A 22,628-nucleotide genomic window follows, 5' to 3' on the forward strand; every position below is an offset into this window, starting at 1 on the left:
ATACTGTTAGTGAACGGTAGCCAATTCATAAATTATCTTCCAGTTTAATTTGTTAAATGTTTATGAATTTTTATACCTTTTCCTTTGAAACTACCAAATTATCTGTTCAACCACTGCAGAATATTAGATGGATACTGGCAAGCGCATTCATAAACACCAGTACAGGCAATGGAGATGGGGCTGAAAGTCACAAGCAGGCACACAACAAGGCCACAATGGTGCTTTAAATTTTATTTTTATTGAAGAAAGCCTCAAAACTGCATGACCAGTTATGGTCCTAAATAACCTTGGATAAAAATCAAAGAACTGCATTAGAGTAGCAGCAATGGAAACATAAAATAAGTTTAAGAGAGAGAGATTACAAGCCATGGATACATAGAATTTATCATCTTTTTCAGAAAGAGGAATCAAGGGAGAAATAAAAGGTGATTCTAAGAATTTGAAACCATGGTGATTTAAAAAACCACCAGGAACCGGAAAGAAAAATAATTACAAGAAGCAGCTGGTTTGGAGGTGATGTATTTAACTTAAGTTGATAAAGTGAGACAAACACCTTGCAGGCAGCTGGAAAATTCTAGCAGGCAATTAAAAATTCCAGAAAGAAGATTGTTGAGATGTGTTTTTCCTTTAGCACAAATGTGGGAAGTGTCAGCAAAGGCCTTCTCCCGAGGCTCTGGCGAAGGACAGGCACATTTAAGGAGGACATGCACAAAGTCAAGGTCAATGGTGAGACTTTGGAAAAACCCACATAAACATTCTCTTTCTGGCACACACTCTCTGACCTTATTTTTCATTTTAATACAGTCAGATATTTTTATAGCCTATTATAAAAGTCAGTTACATTTTATACAGCCAATTATATAATCTATTTTATATGTGTCCCTTTTATTTTATATTGTTACTATTAATTATATATTAATCTTTTTAAAAAGAGATCAAAGGTAGCAGAAAATAACAAATAATCCTTACATCACTTAAATGTCGTTTTAAGCTAGCTTTCTATTTAAATTATTACATATTTAAGGCTAATAGCTCAATTCCCACTGAGGAAGAAAATCTTTGATAAAATGTCTTACTTGAAAAATAAAAGACAGTCTTTATAAAAATGATGCAATTTTTTCCATGCCTTTTCTCATGGAACTACATCTATTGAGTAGCCTTTGGAAGGGTTGCAGTTAAAACTCAGAGATAGTGCATGGCAACAGATTTTAAATTATAAAACTATAAATAGTAAAGTTATAAGCAAATAGAAAGTATTACTACTGCCAGAGCAAACAACTCTTTCCAATGTCATCATACTCAGAATCTAATTAATTGGGAGAAACAGACTAAGCAAGCTCCACCGGGGCTTTGATGTTTATTTCACAAGCCTCCTGACATTTTGGATAATTATGGATGCCTAAACACCCATCACACTAACTGTTAAGTGACATTCAGTCCACATTAATTTTTGCATCGCATTTTTTCATTCCTTTCCCTCCTCCTCAAATGAGTTTTTACTATATTTTATTATACAGACACACACAAATATTCTTTTCATATTGCCATTTTGCATTTCATATTAATAAAGCTGAAGTATTTACATGTTTTTAACAAACTTTTTATTTTAAAATACTTTTAAGTTACAGAAAAGTTGCAAGAATATTACATAGAGTTCCCAGAACGCCCTTTGCCCAGTCCCCTCTCCTATTAACACTTTACAGGTGCCGGGTACGGTGGCTCACGCCTGTAATCCCAGCTCTTTGGGAGGCTGAGGCGGGTGGATCACCTGAGGTCAGGAGTTCGAGACCAGCCTGATCAACATGGAGAAACCCCGTCTCTACTGAAAATACAAAATTAGCCAGGCATGGTGGCGGGCACCTGTAATCCCAGCTACTCAGGAGGTTGATGCAGGAGAATCACTTGAACCTGGGAGGCAGAGGTTGCAGTGAGCCGAGATTGTACTAATGCACTCCAGCCTGGGCAACAAAAGTGAAACTCTGTCTCAAAAAAAACAACACCTTACAGGCATATGATACATTTGTCACAACTAATGAATCACTATTGATACATTATTATTATTGTTATTAACTAAGGCCCATGTTTTGTCTGGATCTCCTTAGTTTTTACTAAATGTCCTTTTTGTATTCCAGGATCCCATAAAGGTTACATCATGTTCATTTCATGTTGTTTAGTCATGTGAATCATGTTACATTTAGTCATCATGTCTCCTTAGACTCCTTTAGGTTATGATCATTTCAGGCTTTCCTTGTTTTTTGACAACCTTAACATTTCTGAGAATGGCTGGTCAGGTATCGTGTAGAAGGTTCTATACTTCAGGTAGGTCTACTGTTTTCCCAGAGGTTTTTGAGAGCAGGAACACAGAGGTAAAATGCCATTTTCATTGCATCAAATCAACGGTACATACTATCAATATAACTTATCACTGATGTTAGCTTTGATCACCTAGATGAGGTGGTGTTCGTCAGATTTCTCCACTGTAAAGTCCCCATAATATACAGTTTGGAAGTTGTTATACACATCTTACACTTCAGAGGTAGAGAATTATGCTCTACTTCCTTGAATGGGGAAAATCTACATAAATTGTTTGGAATTCTGCTGAACAGGAGTCAGTAAGCATTTCGTTCCACTTCATTGGGTGATGACAAGCATGACTTTGAGGCAAAAGTTTAAGTGCTCACATTAAAGAAGTAATCCCACAGGACAGATGTGGCGTGCAGGAAGGGGTGAAACAATAATAAGGGAAGGCCAAAGGAAATGTGTTATTGACTTGGGCAAAACTACAGGCTACTGGCAATGCCACACACACTTCTGAGCAGCCTTATCAGATGCATCGCAGAACTTTCCATTCTGAGAACAAAAGCAGAAAGTTTTTATCCATCAGCTCTCATCCTCTTTGGCACGGTTAGCCTCACAGGCAGGCACTGCTCCTCATCCCTCATCACTAGAATGAGTCCAGTGGACTCCCAGGGGAAGACCATCCATCAGCATCAGGGAAGCCATAGGGCAAGAAGCTACAGGGAAGTGATACAGCCCTAGATGAGATCGTATCGCACCTGTAGAAAGCTGGACTTGGTCACTGCAATACTGGCTGAGAGAGAGAGGGTGAAGAGGATATAAGTGTCATACAAAAATTGTCCATATCACAGCACTGGTCACAACAGCAAAGACATGGTGTCAACCCAGGTACCCATCAATGACGGATTGAACAAAGAAAATGTGGTATATATACACCATGGAATACTACACAGCCATAAAAAAAAAAAAAAAAAAAAAAAAAAAAAAAAAAAAAAAAAAAAAAAAACAGCAAAACCATTTCCTTTGCAGCAACATGGATACAGCTAGAAACCGTTATCCTAAGAGAATTAATACAGAAATAGAAAACCTAATACCATGAGTTATCTTATAAGTGGGAGTTAAAACATTGGGAGCATATGGACCTAAAGTTGGGAACAAAAGACACTGAGGAATACAAGACGGGGGAGGCAGTGACAGGGCAGGGGTTGAAAACTACCTATGGATACTATGCTCTCCACCTGGGTGACGAATTCAATCATACCCAAAACCTCAGCATTATGCAATATACCTTTGTAACAAACCTGCACACGTACCCCTGATTTTAAGATAAAAGTTGGAAAAAAGGACAGGTCCAATACACAACTACACATCTTGATTTTAACCATCTCTAAGAGTGAATGAACTATTTTGGTTTTCAACTACTAGCTTTTCCCATCTCTTAGCAAGATCGGTCTGTCCCCTGCTGGAGAAGAGGCTCAGGACACATATAAATGGGCATCAGGCAAGAAAGCTAGGAGTCCTGGGCTTTTGACATCTCTGTGATTGTGCCACGCACCACACTTTCAGAGCACATGTACATTCCAGCTGAGGGGAAGCATTCTCATTCTGAGGCCGAGTCTGAGGCCCTTCACACGTGTATGCTAATATTTTGTTTAGAGCATTTTGCATTTATATTCATGAGACAGAGTGGCTTTTAATTTTCCTTTCTTGCTTGTCCTTGACAGTGTTTGGTATCAAGGTTATGCTGGCCTCCTCGAATGAGTTAGGGAGTATTCTGACTTTTTTTCTGTTCTCCAGGAGAGAATGTATAAGATTACTGTCCTATCTTCCTTAAACGTGTTTGGAAGAAGTCATATTTGAAGGCATGTTAACTTGTTTTCTCTGTTGTAACATTTTTAATGATAAATTTCTCTTGTAGGTACAGAAATATTTTAACTTTCTTTTTTTATTTCTTGAGTGCAGTTTTGTAGGTTGTGTTTTTGAAATATTTTTTCAATTCATTGAAATTCTCAAAATTAGCAGAAAGTTTGTTAAAGTATCCTTATATTTTTGTCTTATTGATTGTATTACATGCTTGTTTTCCATTTTATTAATTAATGCACTTTAGGTTTTTTCCTTCCTTTTGCTTACTTTTGGCTTACTCTGTTGTTCTTTTTGTAGTTTTCTGGGATGAACGCATGGAAAAATCATTCACATTTAACCTTTTTCTTTTGTAATATTCGTAATTAAGGCCATTAATTATGGTCTAAAGTGCATCTCACAACTTTGATCTGCAGCATTTTGTTATCATTGAGTTAAAATGTTTCCTAATTTCCACTGAGATTTCTTTTGGAGGAATGTATTAAGTTCCACGCCTTTCTGGCTTTTTAAGTATTCTTTAATTAATGATTTCTAGCTCAATTCCACTATAGCTAGGGCACTTACTCTGTATGATTTCAATCCTTTGAGATATATTGAAACAATTTATGGTCTAGCATAAATTTAGGTAAATATTCTAAGTATACTTAATAAGAATGTGTATTCTGCAGTTGGAGATATATATATTACACACAGTATATACATATACATTATATATTTTTTGTTCAAATCTTTTGTATTTCCATTTTTTGCCTACTTGTTCATTAAGCTACAGAACGATATATATTAACAATAATTTTATATTTCTATATGTACTGTCTACTTCTATTATTCTGTCCCTTTTTCTTTATGTATTTTTAAAACTGTTATTTGGTGCAGAAAATGTCAGGTTCACTACGTGATATTTCCTTTTTGCGGGGATCTTTGTCCCTGAGGGCGGGCTGTCTTGGTTTCTCTCAGATATGTCAAGTAGTTAGTATACTAGTTTCTGGAAATGCAGCTAACTACTATGGGCTGAATGTTTGTGTCCCAACAAAACTCATAGGCTGAAGCCCTAATCCCCAGTGTGACGGTATTTGGAGAGGAAGCCTTTGGGAGGTAATAAGGTTTACATGGTCACAAGGGTGGGACACTCATGATATGATTAATGCTCTTACAAGAAGAGGAAACAGCCGGGCGCGGTGGCTCAAGCCTGTAATCCCAGCACTTTGGGAGGCCGAGACGGGCGGATCACGAGGTCAGGAGATCGAGACCATCCTGGCTAACACGGTGAAACCCCGTCTCTACTAAAAAATACAAAAAACTAGCCGGGCGAGGTGGCGGGCGCCTGTAGTCCCAGCTACTCAGGAGGCTGAGGCAGGAGAATGGCGTCAACCCGGAAGGTCAAAAAAAAAAAAAAAAAAGAAGACGAAACAGAGAGAGATCTCTTTCCATGAGTATGTACCAGGAAAGGTCACGTAAACATAAATTGAGGAGACGGCTGTCAGTAAGCCAGCAAAAGGGCCCTAACAAGACATCGAATCTGCTGTCAGCTGTATGATGTAGCAGCTAACTTTTCTAAAGTAATTATTCATAGAGCCAGACACCATGCTAGACTCTACCTATACCCTGAGGTAAGGCAAAGTCCTAGGTAAAATGTATCTCTCAGAGTTTCTTGAGAGATTAAGCTGTGCCTGAGATTTCTGAAATTATTTGGTTTCTTCTTCCTTAAACTGCTTCCCCTACGCTCTTAGTTTTCTCCTGGCAGCTATGCCCTCATAAATCACTTGCACCTCAGACACTGCTCCAGGTGTGCTTGTAGGATAGCCCAACCAAAGACACCCTTGATTACTGAACTCATTGTTTATTCATTGCGCCTACCTGTAAAATTTTTCTACTCAGCACTCTGAAAATATCAGATGGATACTAAAAGAAATGTTCATGTATTAATGATAATGCTGAATTTTCTGAATATATTTTATTGGCCACTGTGTCAATTCCAGTTGGATCACATTTATATCTTGAATTCCTGTATTTTACGAAAGCTGAAGACATGCCCTAAGGCAGGAGCATCCTGTGTCATCTAGTTTGAGGAAAACTTAGAAGGATAATCTGCCTTAAGGTACTCCCCTTACCTTCTTATTGAAGGGCTACTAATTTCTCTTGCTCACGTGCTTTAAAGATTTCTAAGACTTAGAAAGAGAAGACAGCTACATTGCCAATAGAATATTACACATAAAAAGAGTATGTTGTCATAGAATTTAGAGATTCTCAAATTCAATCCTCTACCAAGGGGGAAAGAACGAGGGATAATGTCGTTTCCTCAAAGCCATTCACACTTTAGTATTATAATCTAGTTTTCCTGATTCCAGAACTATACATTACTCAGGATTAGCTACTTGGCGTACTCCCACGGATGATACCATCAGACTGATTTAGAGCTGAAGACTGTGGGCCACAGAGCAGACAAGGACGATAAAGGGTAAGATGGAAAAAGCACCAAGATGCTGGCAGGGAGATCAGAGAAGCTGGAGCATTTTCTAAGGAAGGGACCAAGGAGGGAGGGCAATGTCTAAAGCCAGGAGGGAACTGGCCGGGCAGGTGGACAGTCATCTATGGTGTTAAATCAAAAGAATTGACATAAAAGAAGCGATTCTATATTAATCTCAGAAGTGGCAGCAAACTCTCCACTGCTTTAACAAATAGACGATATCAGCATGTTTAGAAATAAATGCGTAAACCTTCACTTATTTTTATTTCACTTTCTCAAGGCTGGTATACAAAGTATAATTTATTAGCACAAGTGATACATCACTGATCATAAAATTAATCTGGAACTGTATTTTCCAACCTTTATCAAAATGTTAATGTTTCAGTAAGGTTTTTTTAAACTTCACAAACTATATCCAGACTGACTTAAAAAAAAAAGGTAAAAATATTTTAAATAAAACCATCATATCGCCCTAATTCACAGACTTTGACTAAAGATATATCAGAAAGTTTTAGCTTTACTTCAATCTAGTAACAAACATTAAGAAAACTCATTGTTTGACTCTTTTTTGCTTTATAATCAATCAAGAATACTGCCAGACATAGTGGCTCAGGCCTGTAACCCCAGCACTTTGGGAGGCCGAGGCAGGCAGATCACTTCAGGTCAGGAGTTCAAAACCAGCCTTGCCAACATGGAGAAACCCCGTCTCTACTAATAATACAAAAAGAAATTAGCTGGGTCTAGTGGTGCATGCCTATACACCCAGCTACTCAGGAGACTGAGGCACAAGACTCACTTGAACCCATAAGGCAGAGGTTGCAGTGAGCTGAGATTCTGCCACTGCACTCTAGCCTGGGTGACAGAGTAAGACCCTGTCTTTAAAAAAAAAAAAAAAAAAAAAAAAAAAAGAGGGATAAATTGGCTCTTCCCAGCATAGTTCTGTGGAGGTCAGAATTCCCTGAGATTACCTTTATATAATGAGTACATATAGTTTGCTAAAATGGGGTTAACTGGCAGGACACACTTTGAAACTGGTTAACGTTTGTACAGCACTGTGTTTTTGTAATTTATGTGGCCCCATCACGGTGCCACCATCATTTTCAGAAAGACAGTACCATCTCACTGTTATCCCTGCTCTTCCCATAGGAAATTAAAGTTTGGTGGTGAAATATCTCGGCAATCCTTAAGGGAGTAAAATGTAGTAGTGATTAAGACCCAAGAATACTGAATTAATTCCAGATATATCTAACGCCAAAGAAGTCACTCCTCACCTAAAATTTTATGATCTGCAGGAAAGAATATGAAGGAGAAGGAGAGTGGAGGAGCTGAAGTCCAAGTGTGTCTGGGAAGCAAATTCTATGACTGTTAGCGGTGGCTATTCAGAGTTTGAGTCAGATTAGCACCCCCATCACAATGTTAAGAGCTGTACCCCTGTGAATTTAAGACAGGGCCCAAACCCAGAAAAAATTAGGGCACAAGACAGAAATATCAGGCAGTGCTAATAAATCACACCACAGCCAGGATCAGCAGGAAGGCAGTGGCCCCTTGCAGTTCAAATAATTTTTCAGTTGCCAAAGACATACTCTCAGCACATCAGATTCTGAATATCATGTGTTGGTCTAGAAGCAAATAAATTGCTGGCATGTTCTGTTCTCCGACAAACTCCACAAGTACAGGGCATCTCCAGCGCAACAAACTCAGTCAGTGAAGTTCACCTGCCCCAGTCTGGTCATGGGACCTCTCGGGCAAACGTCAGACTCACACCAATTGTGCCAGCCAGGTTCCCCTTTCTCTAGGCTTGATATTTTTCAATCCTGTACAAAAGTTATGTCTTATTCTTTTTTCATATAGAAAGTATTGGTTATTAAATATATTAATACTATGATTTTTAAAATTTAATTATTATAAAGGTTTCATTTATTTATTTATTTATTTTTATTTATTTATTTTTTTTTTTTTTGAGATGGTCTCGATCTGTTGCCCAGGCTGGAGTGCAGTGGTGTGATCTCCGCTCACTGCAACCTCCACCTCCCAGGTTCACGCCATTTTCCTGCCTCAGCCTCCCAAGTAGCTGTGACTACAGGCACCTGCCACCATACCACACTAATTTTTTTGTATTTTTAGTAGAGATGGGGTTTCACTGTGTTAGCCAGGACATGTCTCAATCTCCTGACCTCATGATCTGCCCGCCTTGGCCTCCCAAAGTGCTGGGATTATAGGCGTGAGCCACCGCATCCGGCCTACAAAGGTTTTTTTTATATAATATGTTTAACACCGGGAAGTATCTACCTCAAAAAAAGCACCTACTACTTTTTATCTTTAGGGATCTATCCTCTTAAGCACTGACATGCAACATGCATAGCTTGGAAGATTTATTGAAGCATAATAGTTGTTTGCAAAGCAGCACAACAATTTAGGGCAGTCAAAATTGCCAAACCACGCTATATGGAATGTTATAATTATTCTTAGTAGAGATCCATCCATGAATGGGAGTCATCTCTGTCAATTAACCAAGTAAGCTAATTCCACTATAGATAAATGTTTGATTTTAATATCAAATTCTATAGGTATTGGGAAGACATTGCTTAACAAGCATTTAGAATAGAAGGGTGCAGTTGTGGTTTAAAAAAGAGAAAATGGAAAAAGAAAGACAAATATCCAATTTTTAACATCAGGAAATATTATGATAGACAAATATCCAATTTTTTAATATCAGAAAACATTCTTATCTTACAGAATAGGTGAGAGGAAACTCACAGTATTTGTCAACTTATGTAATCCATCTTTTATATACTTAAAGAGGTGTACATGTAAATGTTTCTACTCACACATATAAATGTATTATTTTTGCTTTGGACAATCATTTTATTTACTATTCTTTTTCCTGTACACAAATATATCAATTTGCAATCACTCATTTCCAAGGTTGTCCAAGTACATTAAAATAAAGACTTACATTTGGATTATAACACTACTAAAAGATGTGGATTCTTCATATTCTGGATTCTAAATGTACTAAGGACACATTTAGACTATCAATTGGGACACGAGAACCTGCTTGAACTCCACATTGACAACACTAAGAGTCAATGTATATTTAACTCAAATTGCCCATTAAAATTTCAGCTATACTGAAACTCCAACAATGAAAATACTATACAGCTATCTTTCCTGGATAACCTTATCTCTATTCCTGGATTCCTGTTGGATGGTTGATTGGATTCAAGAGTCACATGCCTAATCTCTTTAGCAAAATTTGTCTAACCCATCCATGATGCTCTCTTTAGAGGATTCGAAATTTCCCATCTTCTGCAATATGAATAGGCCAAGAATTTTCCAAACCATCAAGTCTGATTGCCTTTTTTGCTTATCAGTTTCTTTCTCAATGTATATCTTCCCTCACACATTTTGCTATAAGCTTAAGGAGAAACAAAGGCATAACTTTTCTATTTTGCTTAGAAAGCTCCTCAGGTGATTATCTAAGTTCATTGTTTACAAGCTCTAATCTCTACCCAACACTAGAACACAATTCAACCAAATTTGCTACCACTCTATCACAAGGATTGCTTTCCCTCCTGCGTCCAATAACATGACCCTCTTTTCTTTCTGAACCCTTGCCAGATACACTTTAAACCTTTGTATTTACACCAACAGTCGTTCCAAGGCAATCTAAGTTTTTTTCTATCATGTGCCTCAAAATTCTTCCAACCTTTGCTCATTACTCAATTCCAAAGCCACTTTCCTATTTTAAGGTATTTATTCCAGTGGCACTAAACGTCTAGTACCAAACTCTGTATTTGTTTTCAAGGGCTGCAGTAACAAAGTGCTACAAACAGGGCATCTTAAAAGAATGTAAGTTTATTCTCTCACAGTTCTGGAAACCAGAAGTCTCAAATCAAGATGTCTGCAGGCAGGGCCGTACTCCCTCTGTGGGCTTAGAGAAGAATCCCTCTTTGCCTCTTTCTAACTTCTGATGGTTGCTGGCGATCCTTCGCATTTCTTAGTTTGCAGCTGTATCACTTCAACCTCTGCTTCCATCTTCGCCTAGTCTACTCTGTCTTGTCCGTCTCTGTATCTCTCCAAATCTCACACTCCTTATAAGGACACCAGTCATTGGATTTAGCATCCCCACCCCTTAATCCAGTATGACCTCATCTTAACTTGATGATAGCTGGTAAGACCCTATGTCCAAATAAGGTCACCTTCATTGGTATTTGGGTTAGGATTTAAATCTTTTATGAGGACACAGTTCAACCCGTAACAGCACACATGTGGTGAAATTAAATTAGCACACATCAAATGGAAAGTATGTTTAATGGTAATCCTTCCCTCTCCTCCCCTCCCTCTCTCTCTTTTGAGACAGAGTCTCGCTCTGTCACCCTGGAGTGCAATAGCACAATCTTGGCTCACTGTAACGTCCACCGCCTGGGTTCAAGCAATTCTTGTGCCTCAACCTCTTGGGTAGCTAGGACCACGGGTGTATACCACCATGCCTGGCTAACTTTTTTGTATTTGTAGTAGAGATGGAGTTTTGTCATGTTGCCCAGGCTGATCTCAAACTCCTGAGCTCAAGTGATCCTTCTGCCTCAGACTTTCAAAGTGCTGGAATTACAGGTGTGAGCCACGGCACTCAGCAATGGTAGCCTTTTTTGATCTCCTTCCCTCCCCACTCATTTTCACAGTATTATCCTTGACACTTCTTATCCCACAGATGGAAAATAAGTGAGTAACTTTCTCATTTTTTTGGTCTACTCTTTGGCTCTAAGTTTTCATAATTCTGTAGGAAAGAGGTCATTCTGTGTATCTAAGATACTAGGACCTTTATTCGCTGATTTAGTTTATTTACATATGACTGTAGACTTGGCTGAACGCTTTTTCCTAGCCTGAATGAAATACTATGATAAATGTTTCAATACTAGAAATAAAATATAGCCTTTAATAAATCACGAAAATCTGATGTTCCTTTGTGAAAACTTCATGTAATTAATAGGGGAAAAAAAGAAAAACTAAATAAAAAAGAAAAATGTAATCAAGTAGGTTGACAACCAGCAAAAGATAATTAAAATGATCCTGTTTTGTGTCTCGGTTTCATTAACATGTAAATGAGATTCATGAAGTTTGATATTGTGTTTTACCAAGAGCCATAGAAATGAATTAAGAATGAAAATGAGTCCCACTGATGGAAACTCCTGATGAGTATATAAATTAATGAAAAATATGATTTGATCTAATTAATAACATATATTTTTGTGATGTATTGAACATCAACAAAGGAAATCAAGATAAACAGGTAAATTAAAACATTGTGTTCCTTTCACTGGCCCACATTCTGTGAAGCTTTTATGACTCAGATGAAGTGGTGGTAAATGTCAAACTCTGCTGTTCTTTATAAAGAAGCCCAGGATGGAGACCCTATTCCAGGATTAGCATTGCAATAACAGCATTCCTGCTGGTGGCTCCATAGGTATAAGGTCTGGAATGGCCATCAGAGAGGCTAGGAAAGTCCACTGATTGGTCAGGGACTCCGAATTGCAAAGAGGAAGAGACAGTCCTGTGTGACCAATAACTCTCACTGCAAGTCACTCAAAAGGAACAGGCTAGCATGATCCACTCAAATACATTCAAGCACCCCCGCAATTTCCCATTTGATAGAAGGATCTCAGTTCTCACTCTCCAGTGACATCTTCACATTCAGAAGCACACAAAAGTGGGTATCTCCAATAATATGAAATGAAATCTTTAAACTTAAGCTTAAAATCATGTTAAAGTGTTATATCTAGATTGTAATGAGAACTATGCGTGATATATATCATGTATACCAGATGGCAAAATACACACACACACACACATTTACCTATTTGTCATGTCCAATGTTCAATGTGCTCAAGCATTAAGCACATATTAAGGATAACATCAAAGAGTAAAATTAGAAGTGACTGACTGATGTTGGCATGAGAGGAAGAGGAAAATAAATGGGAGAAACATGGTTTTAATAATGCATGATGTTGTTGTCCGCTTTTTATGATTGTTAAAATGTTTTCTGTATTAGCATTGCCAAGCGTGATCACAGTGATCCTCTGTCTCTAAGTACACAGTGTTTTTGAAATTCTGTCTTATTTCTACAGCAAGGTGCCATTTAATTATCTTTAGTTTCCTTTTAACATATTCAAGTGTCTTTGAAACAGGGTCTCACTCTGTCACCTACGCGCTAGTTCAGTGGCACAATCATAGCTCACTGTAGTCTCCAACTGCTGGGTTCAGTGGTCCTCCTGCTTCAGCCATAGCTGGGACTACAGGCATACACCACAGGTGAATTTATTTTTTATTATTTTGTAGAGACAAGGTCTGGCTGTGTTGCCCAGGCTGGTCTCGAACTCCTGACCTCAAGTGATCCTCCCACCTCAGCCTCCTAAAGTGTTGGCGTTATACGCATGAACCGCCACACCTGGCTTAGTACTCCAAAAGGACCATGAAAATCTTGTTATGTTCTTATTCTTCAACTGATAAGAAAATCAACCGCACTGAGAATCCAAAACACAGTGGGATCATTATTTTTAAATCATTAGCATTTTCGAAAATTACTTAACTTGAAACTGAAGGCCAATTAAGTTTTCATCCCTAATGTGCCCATAAGGATTGTATATTATTGTAGAAAATATTTTGTAAGATATATAAAAACCTCATCAGATTGAAGGAACTCAACTCTCTGTAATATATGATGTGTCTCTTTCACATTCCAGAACAGAAGCTAGATGTCATATACGTCTCATGAGTTTTAACCATTTGCTTGTTTAGAAATTTACTTTTACAATATATCATTCATAATGATTTTATGCAAAGATAATGAAAAACTAGTGAGATGGGCCAGTCAGAGGAGAAAAGCAGACTCACCATCTCTTCTATTCAGCCTTGCGAATCCAGGACCATGACTGCTGGAGAGCTCGGAAGAACTGCTGAAGGATGCCTGAGGCAAGGCAGACACAAGAGGATCATCACAGTCATCTGCCAGGAGGAACAAGGCCACATTGGGGTTAGATAGTGCTGATGGCTTTTGTGGAATCAATAGACAAAACAACAAACAAGTAAAACAACAACATCAAAAACTAGGATCTAAGATCTCTAAAAATATGCCTACTACTTACAGGGGCTATTCTACTAGAAGTCTAGTAAGTTCAGTGAGAAAAGAAAAAGAACCTGAAGACAGGAGAATATGAAAGTATTTTTAAAATCATAAAATTATATAATAAAATAATATCTTAAGGTAGAAAGGGTTATACCTCATTATAAAAGATTCGCAAATTTAGCTGTACAAAAATTAAATACCTAAGGTTTCCAAAAGACACTGTGAAGAAATTAAAAAGAAAAATCACAAAATGGAGAAAGTACTTGAAAAACCTATAACCTAGTATACAATTAGTATTCCAAATAAAGGAAAATAAAATACAAAATAAAGTAAAACAAAAACCACCTTTAAATCATGACACACATTAACAAAAATAACACAAGGCACGATCAGACTTCACAGTACAGCCTGATGTGGTGGCTTACACTTGTAGTCCCAGCACTTTGGGAGGCTGAGGCAGGCGAATTACTTGAGGTCAGGAGTTCAAGACAAGCCTGCCCAACATGGTGAAACTCCATCTCTACTAGAAATAAAAAATTAGCAGGGTGTGGTGGCACATGCCTGTAGTCTCAGCTGCTAGGGAGGCTGAGGCAGGAGAATTGCTTCAACCCGAGAAGCGGAGGTTGCAGTGAGCCAAGATCACACCACTGCACTCCAGCCTGGGTGACACAGTAAGACTCTGTCTCAAAAAACAGACTTCACAGCACAGATCCTATATAAATTGATCCTCAAACTTCTCAGCAAAAAGAGATGTAAACTGGGACTACGAAAGGATACTAATTTATGGACATTAGACTGGCAAAATGTAGGTCAAGAGAAGCTCTGACACATTGCTCGTGGGAGTATAAACTTGAGCAACCACTTTAATAAAAACCACTTTTCATTAGTTGTATATCTGAACTTTCCCATACCCTGTGTTCCACCAGTTCCTTTAATGTACGTAGCTCCTCCTATGATGAACCCTTGGTCTCAAGGAGTTTTGTCTTTTTACCCAAAGGTGATATACAAATACTAGTAATTTTGTGTCCATGAAAATAAAAAAGTACTCAGAGGAGCTTGCATTTGTGCACCAGGAGACATGTATGATTTCTAGCAACGTTGCTCATAATAGCAAAAAAAAAAAAATTGACAAAAAGATATCCAATGGCCAAAGAACAAATAAAACAGAGTGCTTTTCACAATAGAATAATATACACCAGTAAAAGAAACACCACCACAAAACAGAATAGTTGAATCTTGGAAGTGACATTTTTGAGAAAAACTAGTTATAAAATAATATATAATATGTTGATAGTTTTGAAAATCTTAAAAAGCAAAGCTAAGTAATACTGTATGTTGTTTAGAGACATATATGAGTTTTAAAAACTACTTTTACAAAAAGAAATGAAAGTTACAAAACTCAGGATCTGGGCTACCTTGAGAGAAAAGCGGAATCAACATACATGTATACAGTTTTAATGTGATGGAATGCTCTCATTTGGGGGTAGGTGGTGTCAGAGGTGTTAGAACCAGAGTGACTCCATCTTGAGTGAGGGCCAGGGAAACGAGGCTGAGACTTGCTGGGCTGCATTTCCAGAAAGTTAGGGATTCCTAGCCTCTAGACGCTTAGAGTTAAGGGAACAGATTGATAATGTTTACTAAACAGACCCAGACTTAGGCGTGTCCTGATATCCCAGTATCTTGAGAACAAAAGCATTCCTAATTTTGCTTTAAAGATATTAGTTGATTCTTGCAAAATATAGTAATTAAGAAAATTAATCCTTTATCACGAACCCTTGTAGCAGAGCTCATCTCCCTATGATCTTTTCTAATCCTATATAAATACACACACACACACAAAAGTATTTGTACCAAGCGTGGACGCATTATTCCTCTTTCTTTCAGGAATGCCCTACTCTGTCTATGGAGTTGCTGAACTTTCACCACTTTACTTTCTTAATAAACCTGCTTTTGCTTTGCATTGCTGACTCGTCCTGAATTCTTTCTTGCGCAAGATCCAAGAACCCTTTCTTGGGGTCTGGATTGGGACCCCTTTGTGGTAATAGTGGCATAGTCATAGGCTTCTAATTATGTTTCATATAAAATATATAACATACACATGCACATACATTCACATATGTATCAATATGTACATATACATATTAATGTGCATACATATTTATTGTCTATCTACCCTTTTATGTGTATCACATATATTGCTTCTAATATTAAAAGATAAAGCACAAAGAACGAGGGAAAGCATAAGAATAATCTCATGTGTATCATGAAATCCGTACATGTTTAATTTATTCAGCCAATTCCTCATTCGATGTCATCTTTAAAGCATTTGCCTTTTATATTATACTCTTAAGCTGTTCCCATTTTTGCTCTAATCAGAAAAATATTCTCTCCCATTTAGTTTTTAACATATACATTCTGTAATTTAAAATTATACAGGGTTACTGTCCCAAATGTTTTAATCAATGGTGATTTAATTTAAACAAAATAAATCTAAAATTATCTAGATTCACCTGAAATTTTATTAAGTTTATTATACCTGAACCTAATTTGTTCTTGAATGCCTTTCCCAAGAACTTACCTGAGGTAGCATTTTACTTTTCAAGATTGTCTCAATTTCATTCAAAGTCTACTTTTTCTTACTCTTACCTTAAATTCTTTCACCATCACGACAGACAGCTCCTGCATGTCTATTGACTAGCTTAAGTACTAACGCCAGCCAATCCAGTTGTAATTCAAGAATAAAGAGTGTAGACACAGACAAATATACAACCCATGGAGGGGTGAAGGAAATTCTGATTATTGCCAATTACAGGCAACAACAAAAATGTTTTAGTATGCTGTGGAAACTATGGCGTGTATGTTTACGCACACAAGTCAGTGCATTCCATATATGGAAGGAGGACTTATATGTGGGTGTGTGTTTACTAGAACTAGGAATTTTTAAAATCATTTTCAGCTTGCAGGTATAAATGTGGTGAAAGGGGTGTTTAATTGCAATTCACAATCAATTATGTAGATTCAGGTTGATGTTTTGGATGTAGCCTCTCTGGTGCAATCACTCTAGGGAACATATATTTATTGTTCATTTGTTTTTGCCAACTATAAATTAAGAATCAATATTGTTCTACCTCTAACTTTAAAAGAGCAGAATTAAAACAAATGAAGGGGTACTTCTTCCATTTGTGGGGAGAAAGACATGTAATATGGAAAACAGAAGGGCACATAGGGGGCTTGTGATATTTGGTCAAGTTTTGGTTGTTGACCTTTGTGGTTACATGGCCTTATTATTCTTTACCGTGAGCATATACCTGCCCCTACAGTCTGTTGTATATTTATTTAATGATGATATACTGTAGTTATTCTTACAGAACTAATAATAACTAAGACACATTAAGAGGGCACTCTGTGCTAGGAAGTTATAATCTTGCCACACACAGTAGCCAATCTTTACCCCTCTTTGTTGATATATTAATATTATTCTCTTACAGATGAGATCATTGAACACAGTTCTATTAATTTGCTCTTCTCATTGTGGTAGAACCATATCTGTAACACGAGTCAGGGGCCAGAATCCACCATGTAAGAATACCATGACTATAATTATTATTTCTTTAGGTTTGAAGCGTAGGAATTCCATCAGACACCATAATAGCATGAATAGATTCTCTCTCAAGGAGTGTGTACTCCAGTTCCAGGTTTGCCAGGCTATTTATTTCCCATTTGATCTTCAATACTCTTGACAAGAGAGGAAGGGAACCTCAAAGAGTAATAATCAGTCTCGAGTAAACATGATATTTTTCTCTACATAATAAATTGGAATTCTGGATTAAGCATAAGTCTCCTGAGTTTAATTCCAGAAAACCAGTTTTCTCTGACTGCACCAACAAAACACAGGATCTAGACTAGAAAAGCTAAGGACCACATTCCAATTCCAAAGGTTCTTAACCAGAGATAATTTTGCCCTCCTGCTCCCCACTTCCAGTAAACATTAGCAATATCTGAAGACACCTTTGTCATCACAACTAAGAGAGGATACTTCTGGCATCCACTGGGTTGAGTCCAGGGGTGCTGTTAAACATTAGACAAAGCATAGGGTAGCCTTCTACCACAAAGAATGGCCTGGTCTCAAATGTCAGTAAGTGCCAAGGCTGAGAAACACTATTCTACAATCTGGTAACGCAACTCAGCAAACTAGTCTTCTCCTGGAGTAATCTCTCAGCTAGAACTTCCAATGATTATTAGCTCTAATTTTTAGGTAATTTTCAAATACAAATAAAGATTATTCAGTGCACGTGGGTTTACAAGCATTTAAGTAGGGGCTTTTCAAACCGGAAATAACATTTTAACTATTTCAGCCTAAAACATAATTGCATTTTTAAAAAATTAAGTGCTATATCAGATTGGCTTATCATCCTGGTCCCTTTACTGCTGAGCCACGGCAAGATTCTTGGTAAAAAGGGGTACAGGAGACCATGGAAGTCTCCATTCACTAGTGAAATTTAGTAATAGAGTAACCAAACATTTCATGGAAGGTTGTACAATTGAATATGCAGCTGGGTACTTTGAGTTCATCATTGTTTTCTTCAGTTAGAGAACAAATGAACATCACTCTCATTACTCCATGTTTATCCTAAACTGTATTACATTTTATTTGACTTTTCTCAGTCATATTAGAATTTCCACATTAACCTTGATATCAGTTGCAAACAGTGAAACTATAGCTTTAGTCTTTTCATTAAAAAATTTATGTACACTAGTTACATCTACAATATGTTTTAATGAATTCTGTTAGTATATCTACATTAGAAAATAGTATGCTGAGTCATTTTCATACACATACACCATATACACACAAATCTATGGCTTTCTGTTCAACATCTCAGAAAAGTCACTATTTACTCTACATGACAGAAAAACTTAACATTGTCATTAAAACATCAATGGTAAATTAGATCTCTGGCAGATTGTAAATACACAAAAACTCAATAGCCTCCTTCAATATAGCTTGCATCTATATTGATGCAAGGTATACTGAAAATATTTTAATATAGCTCGATTAATGAAAATTTTATTTTACAAAGGGCTTTAATGCATAATTCTCATAAGCAAATAAAAGCTGTTCAGTTTTTAATAAAAGTAACCTGTGTGTAGGTTTCTTAACCTGTGTGTAATACTACCTGTACTAAGATAATAGGTATATATTATTAGGTGCTACGTTCTCAGGGCTTTACATGCATTAACTCACTTGATCCTGACAAACACCCAATATATTTCATATTATTAACCCTAAGGACACTTGAGGAAAAAAGAGCACAAGAATTAAATAATTATTAAATAATTAAATTAGGTAAATTAAACAATTTACCTAACGACCCACGACTAATAGGTGGTAGAAAGTGTATTTAAACTCAGGCAATATGGTGCCGGATCTTCTATTCTGAGCCAGTACTTTGTCGAAACAAGTACTGGCAACTGAAAATACACTTGTCAAAAAAAAAAATATATATATATACACACACATATATATGGCTGATTTTCAGTAGTAGTCAGCTTAGTTGCCACCGAGTAGTCATCTTCTCGGTTATTTGGAAGACATGCCAAAATTAGTTGCATGCCTGCTAATGAATCATATGTCCCATAAAAATATGCATTGGAGAATAGACTAGAAAAGATAGAATAGGTAGCAAACATAGTTTAAATCATCAAAAATCCTCACACACCAGAGGTAGGGGTGAGACCTTTTATCAGGAAGCTTTGGAAAGATTGCAGTCTCGTTCCTATCAGAAAACAGTTTATTTGGACCTACTCCAAACAAGTCCATTGACAGAATCAGGATTAAGGAATGGCCTTCCCTTCAAAAAATCTATTTTCTTGAACAAAACATTTTATTCCAATCTATATTAACATTTCCATCCAGTTAAAATTGAAAATCATCAACATATTTTAAAAAGTTTGGAATTATGTTTGCCTGTATCAAAAAGTATTATTTATAAGTCAACATTTCCAGAAATTTTGACAATGATATTGTTCCCTAACCATAAACCCAGTCTGGGCTACTGCTACAAATTTCAGGTTCGTTTCAGGATTCCAGGTGGAGCCTTGTCTCCTCGCCCTGGCATGACGCACAACCCAGTACCTGATGTACCTCTGTTTCCTGCCCAATGAGAGACTGAATGCACAAATGGGAAATGGCCAGTCTACATGCAAAAAACAGAACCTGTAGCAACCAGCCCAGGAAACCAACCTACTATCTACAGGAACGAAGCCAGACTTCTGTCTGAAGCAACCAGTCCAAGAAGCCAAATAATAACTCCTGTAGCAATTGGCCCCTGTATTAGTCCGTTTTCACGCTGCTGATAAACACATACCTGAGACAGGGAAGGAAAAGAGGTTTAACTGAACTTACAGTTCCCCGTGGCCGGGGACGCCTCAGAATCACGGCGGCAGCAAGAGAACACAAGAAAGAAGTAAAAGTGGAAACCCCTGATAAACCCATCAGCTCTCAAGAGACTTACTCACTATCACGAGAATAGCACGGGAAAGACCAGCCCCCGTGATTCAATTACCTCCACCTGGGTCCCTCCCACAACACGAGGGAATTCTGGGAAACACAATTCAAGTTGAGATTTGAATGGGGACACAGCCAAACCATATCAGCCCCAAATAGCCAGGACTTAATCATTTAAACTTCCCTCATTTTTGCCCTTGTTTCCAATTTAGAACTGGCTGAATGTGTTTAGGAGATATTTAGAAACTTCTGCTAAGTACAGAGAAAGCCAAATGTATACCATTAACTGATCCCATAGGATACCCCACTTCTGGCCAGTCTGCCTACAGCTTCCCCTAGCCAAGGCCTCCAACCAGGGCATACCTGAGCCTGTCCCTTTACTCCACTGTAAAGCTTTCCTCTCCTCTGTCTGCTTTTGAGTCTCTGCCAAACTCAAATGGTGGTGACCAACCACCTTACTGCAGCAAATCCTAAATAAACAGCCTCTGCTTGATTTCCTCTGGGTGGGCATCATTTATCACCATACCATGGAGCTCTCCCCAGCTCTGCCATCTCATCCGCACAGCTGCAGCTGTACAGTCTACCCTCAGCACCAAAAAAGAGCCACCAAAGTCCATTTTAAGCACCCAGAAGACAGAAGTATGTTTAAAAAGCAGAATCAGCCACCTGGTATAAAGTATTACAGGCCAGGTGTGATCGCTCATGCTTTTAATCCCAGCACTTTCAAGGCCAAGGTGGGAAGATACTTGAGGCCAAGAGTTCAAGATCAGCCTAAGCATGATGTCAAGACCCATCTCTAAAAAAAAAAAAAAAAAAAAAATAGCCTGGCATCCTAGCTACTCAGGCGGCTGAGGCAGGAGGATCTCTTAAGCCCAGGAGTTTGAGGTTGCCCTGAGCTATGATCACACCACTGCATGCCAGCCTGGACAACAGAGCAAGACCCCATCTCTAAAATAAAATTAAAAATAAAAATAAAATTATATGGATCAGCTCCAGGCTGCAGGGTTGTCGCATGTCTGTAGTGTGCCTCTTCAGTGATTCATCCTAATTGCCTGGCAGCGTCACCTCGGGGAGATTTAAAATTTCCCTTGATTGTGTCCCACAACCAGAACCATGCTGGTTTGGAAACCACTGAAATACAGTTGCAGATTAATTTCTATCCAGTGGAGAGTGTTGTTCCTTTCAAAATGTCTTTACGCTTTCCATACTGTTTCACGGGACTGGGAAGGAACACAGCCCGAAGGACTGAAGGAACTTTTGTGGTGTCACACCACAGCCCTTTCTCCCTATGTAGTAGCCATGGTGCCTGACGGTGTGTGGACGAAGCTACTGCACCATCACATTCTGATGAGAAAAAGAATAAGTTTAGGGAAAACTGACAATACACCTAGGATTGAATAAAATATAATTTTTCTAAGCATAGGTGACAATATATGAGCCAATCCTGGCATCTCTCATCCTCTCATCATTACCTAAAATGATATTTCAACTCGATTAAATGCCATGAGTGTAGACTACTATGCAATTCTTTAGCTTCTTTAAGTACTAATTTGACATTGACATGAAAATTAACATTTACTTGAGAATCCTGGTTTTAGATATTTGAAATAACACAAGCATGAGCTTCTAATTCTGTCAGTTGTTGGCTTAAATCTAAAAAAAAAAAAAAAAAAACAACATGTTGCTGCAATTTAAAACAAGTAACTATTTATCAGTACGTTTTCCCAGAGCTAAACTAAAGACAGGGATAATTTTCTAGTTATCAAGTAATTCATTTAGACAGCAGCCTATAAATTTCTATGCATTTTCTCCTATAGGAGCCATGAGTAGATTATATATATAATTGTTAACTCTCTGTGATGTTATTGAGCTAAGCTTTCATTTGGAGGCAAACACTGGCTTACATGCTCCAAGTTATAGCCTGAGTTCGAATAGCTTTTCCAATTAATCTTCACAATTAATGGATTAATGGGAAGGCAGTTAACTTTTAATGACAGCACAGCCAGGGGCTGATTGATTTTAGAGGTTTAATAGCAACTATTTAAAGTCCAGATATTAGGACAAAGAGACCAATCAAAGGTGAAGGGGTAGAAGAAATAACAATTTTTTAGAAAGTAAAGAGAGCATCAGTGATCTAGAAATCTGCACACATTACAGACTTAATTATTGACAGATAATTTGGCCTTATGTGACACCATGTCACATAATTTGATATCAGGAATAGTGAAAAAAATATCTTCATGGGGTAAGCATTTCTGGAGTTTGGTGTGTGTCCCGTGATTCAATTACCTCCACCTGGGTCCCTCCCACAACACGAGGGAATTCTGGGAAACACAATTCAAATTGAGATTTGAATGGGGACACAGCCAAAC

The 22,628-nt window shown here is 37.7% G+C and overlaps 1 protein-coding gene across 2 annotated transcripts in view; it reads right to left on the bottom strand.

Moving 5' to 3' along the window:
* CNTNAP4 (contactin associated protein-like 4) overlaps positions 1 to 22,628 on the bottom strand; it is a 276,153-nt gene that overhangs the window by 222,049 nt on the left and 31,476 nt on the right. For both annotated transcript variants that reach the window (XM_011990104.1, XM_011990105.1), the window contains exon 2: positions 13,517 to 13,627. In XM_011990104.1, coding sequence (XP_011845494.1) covers positions 13,517 to 13,627 — 111 coding nt within the window. The remainder of the gene's footprint in view (positions 1 to 13,516; positions 13,628 to 22,628) is intronic.

Source organism: Mandrillus leucophaeus, unplaced genomic scaffold (genome assembly GCF_000951045.1).
Source record: "Mandrillus leucophaeus isolate KB7577 unplaced genomic scaffold, Mleu.le_1.0 Scaffold37, whole genome shotgun sequence".
NCBI lineage: Eukaryota > Metazoa > Chordata > Mammalia > Primates > Cercopithecidae > Mandrillus > Mandrillus leucophaeus.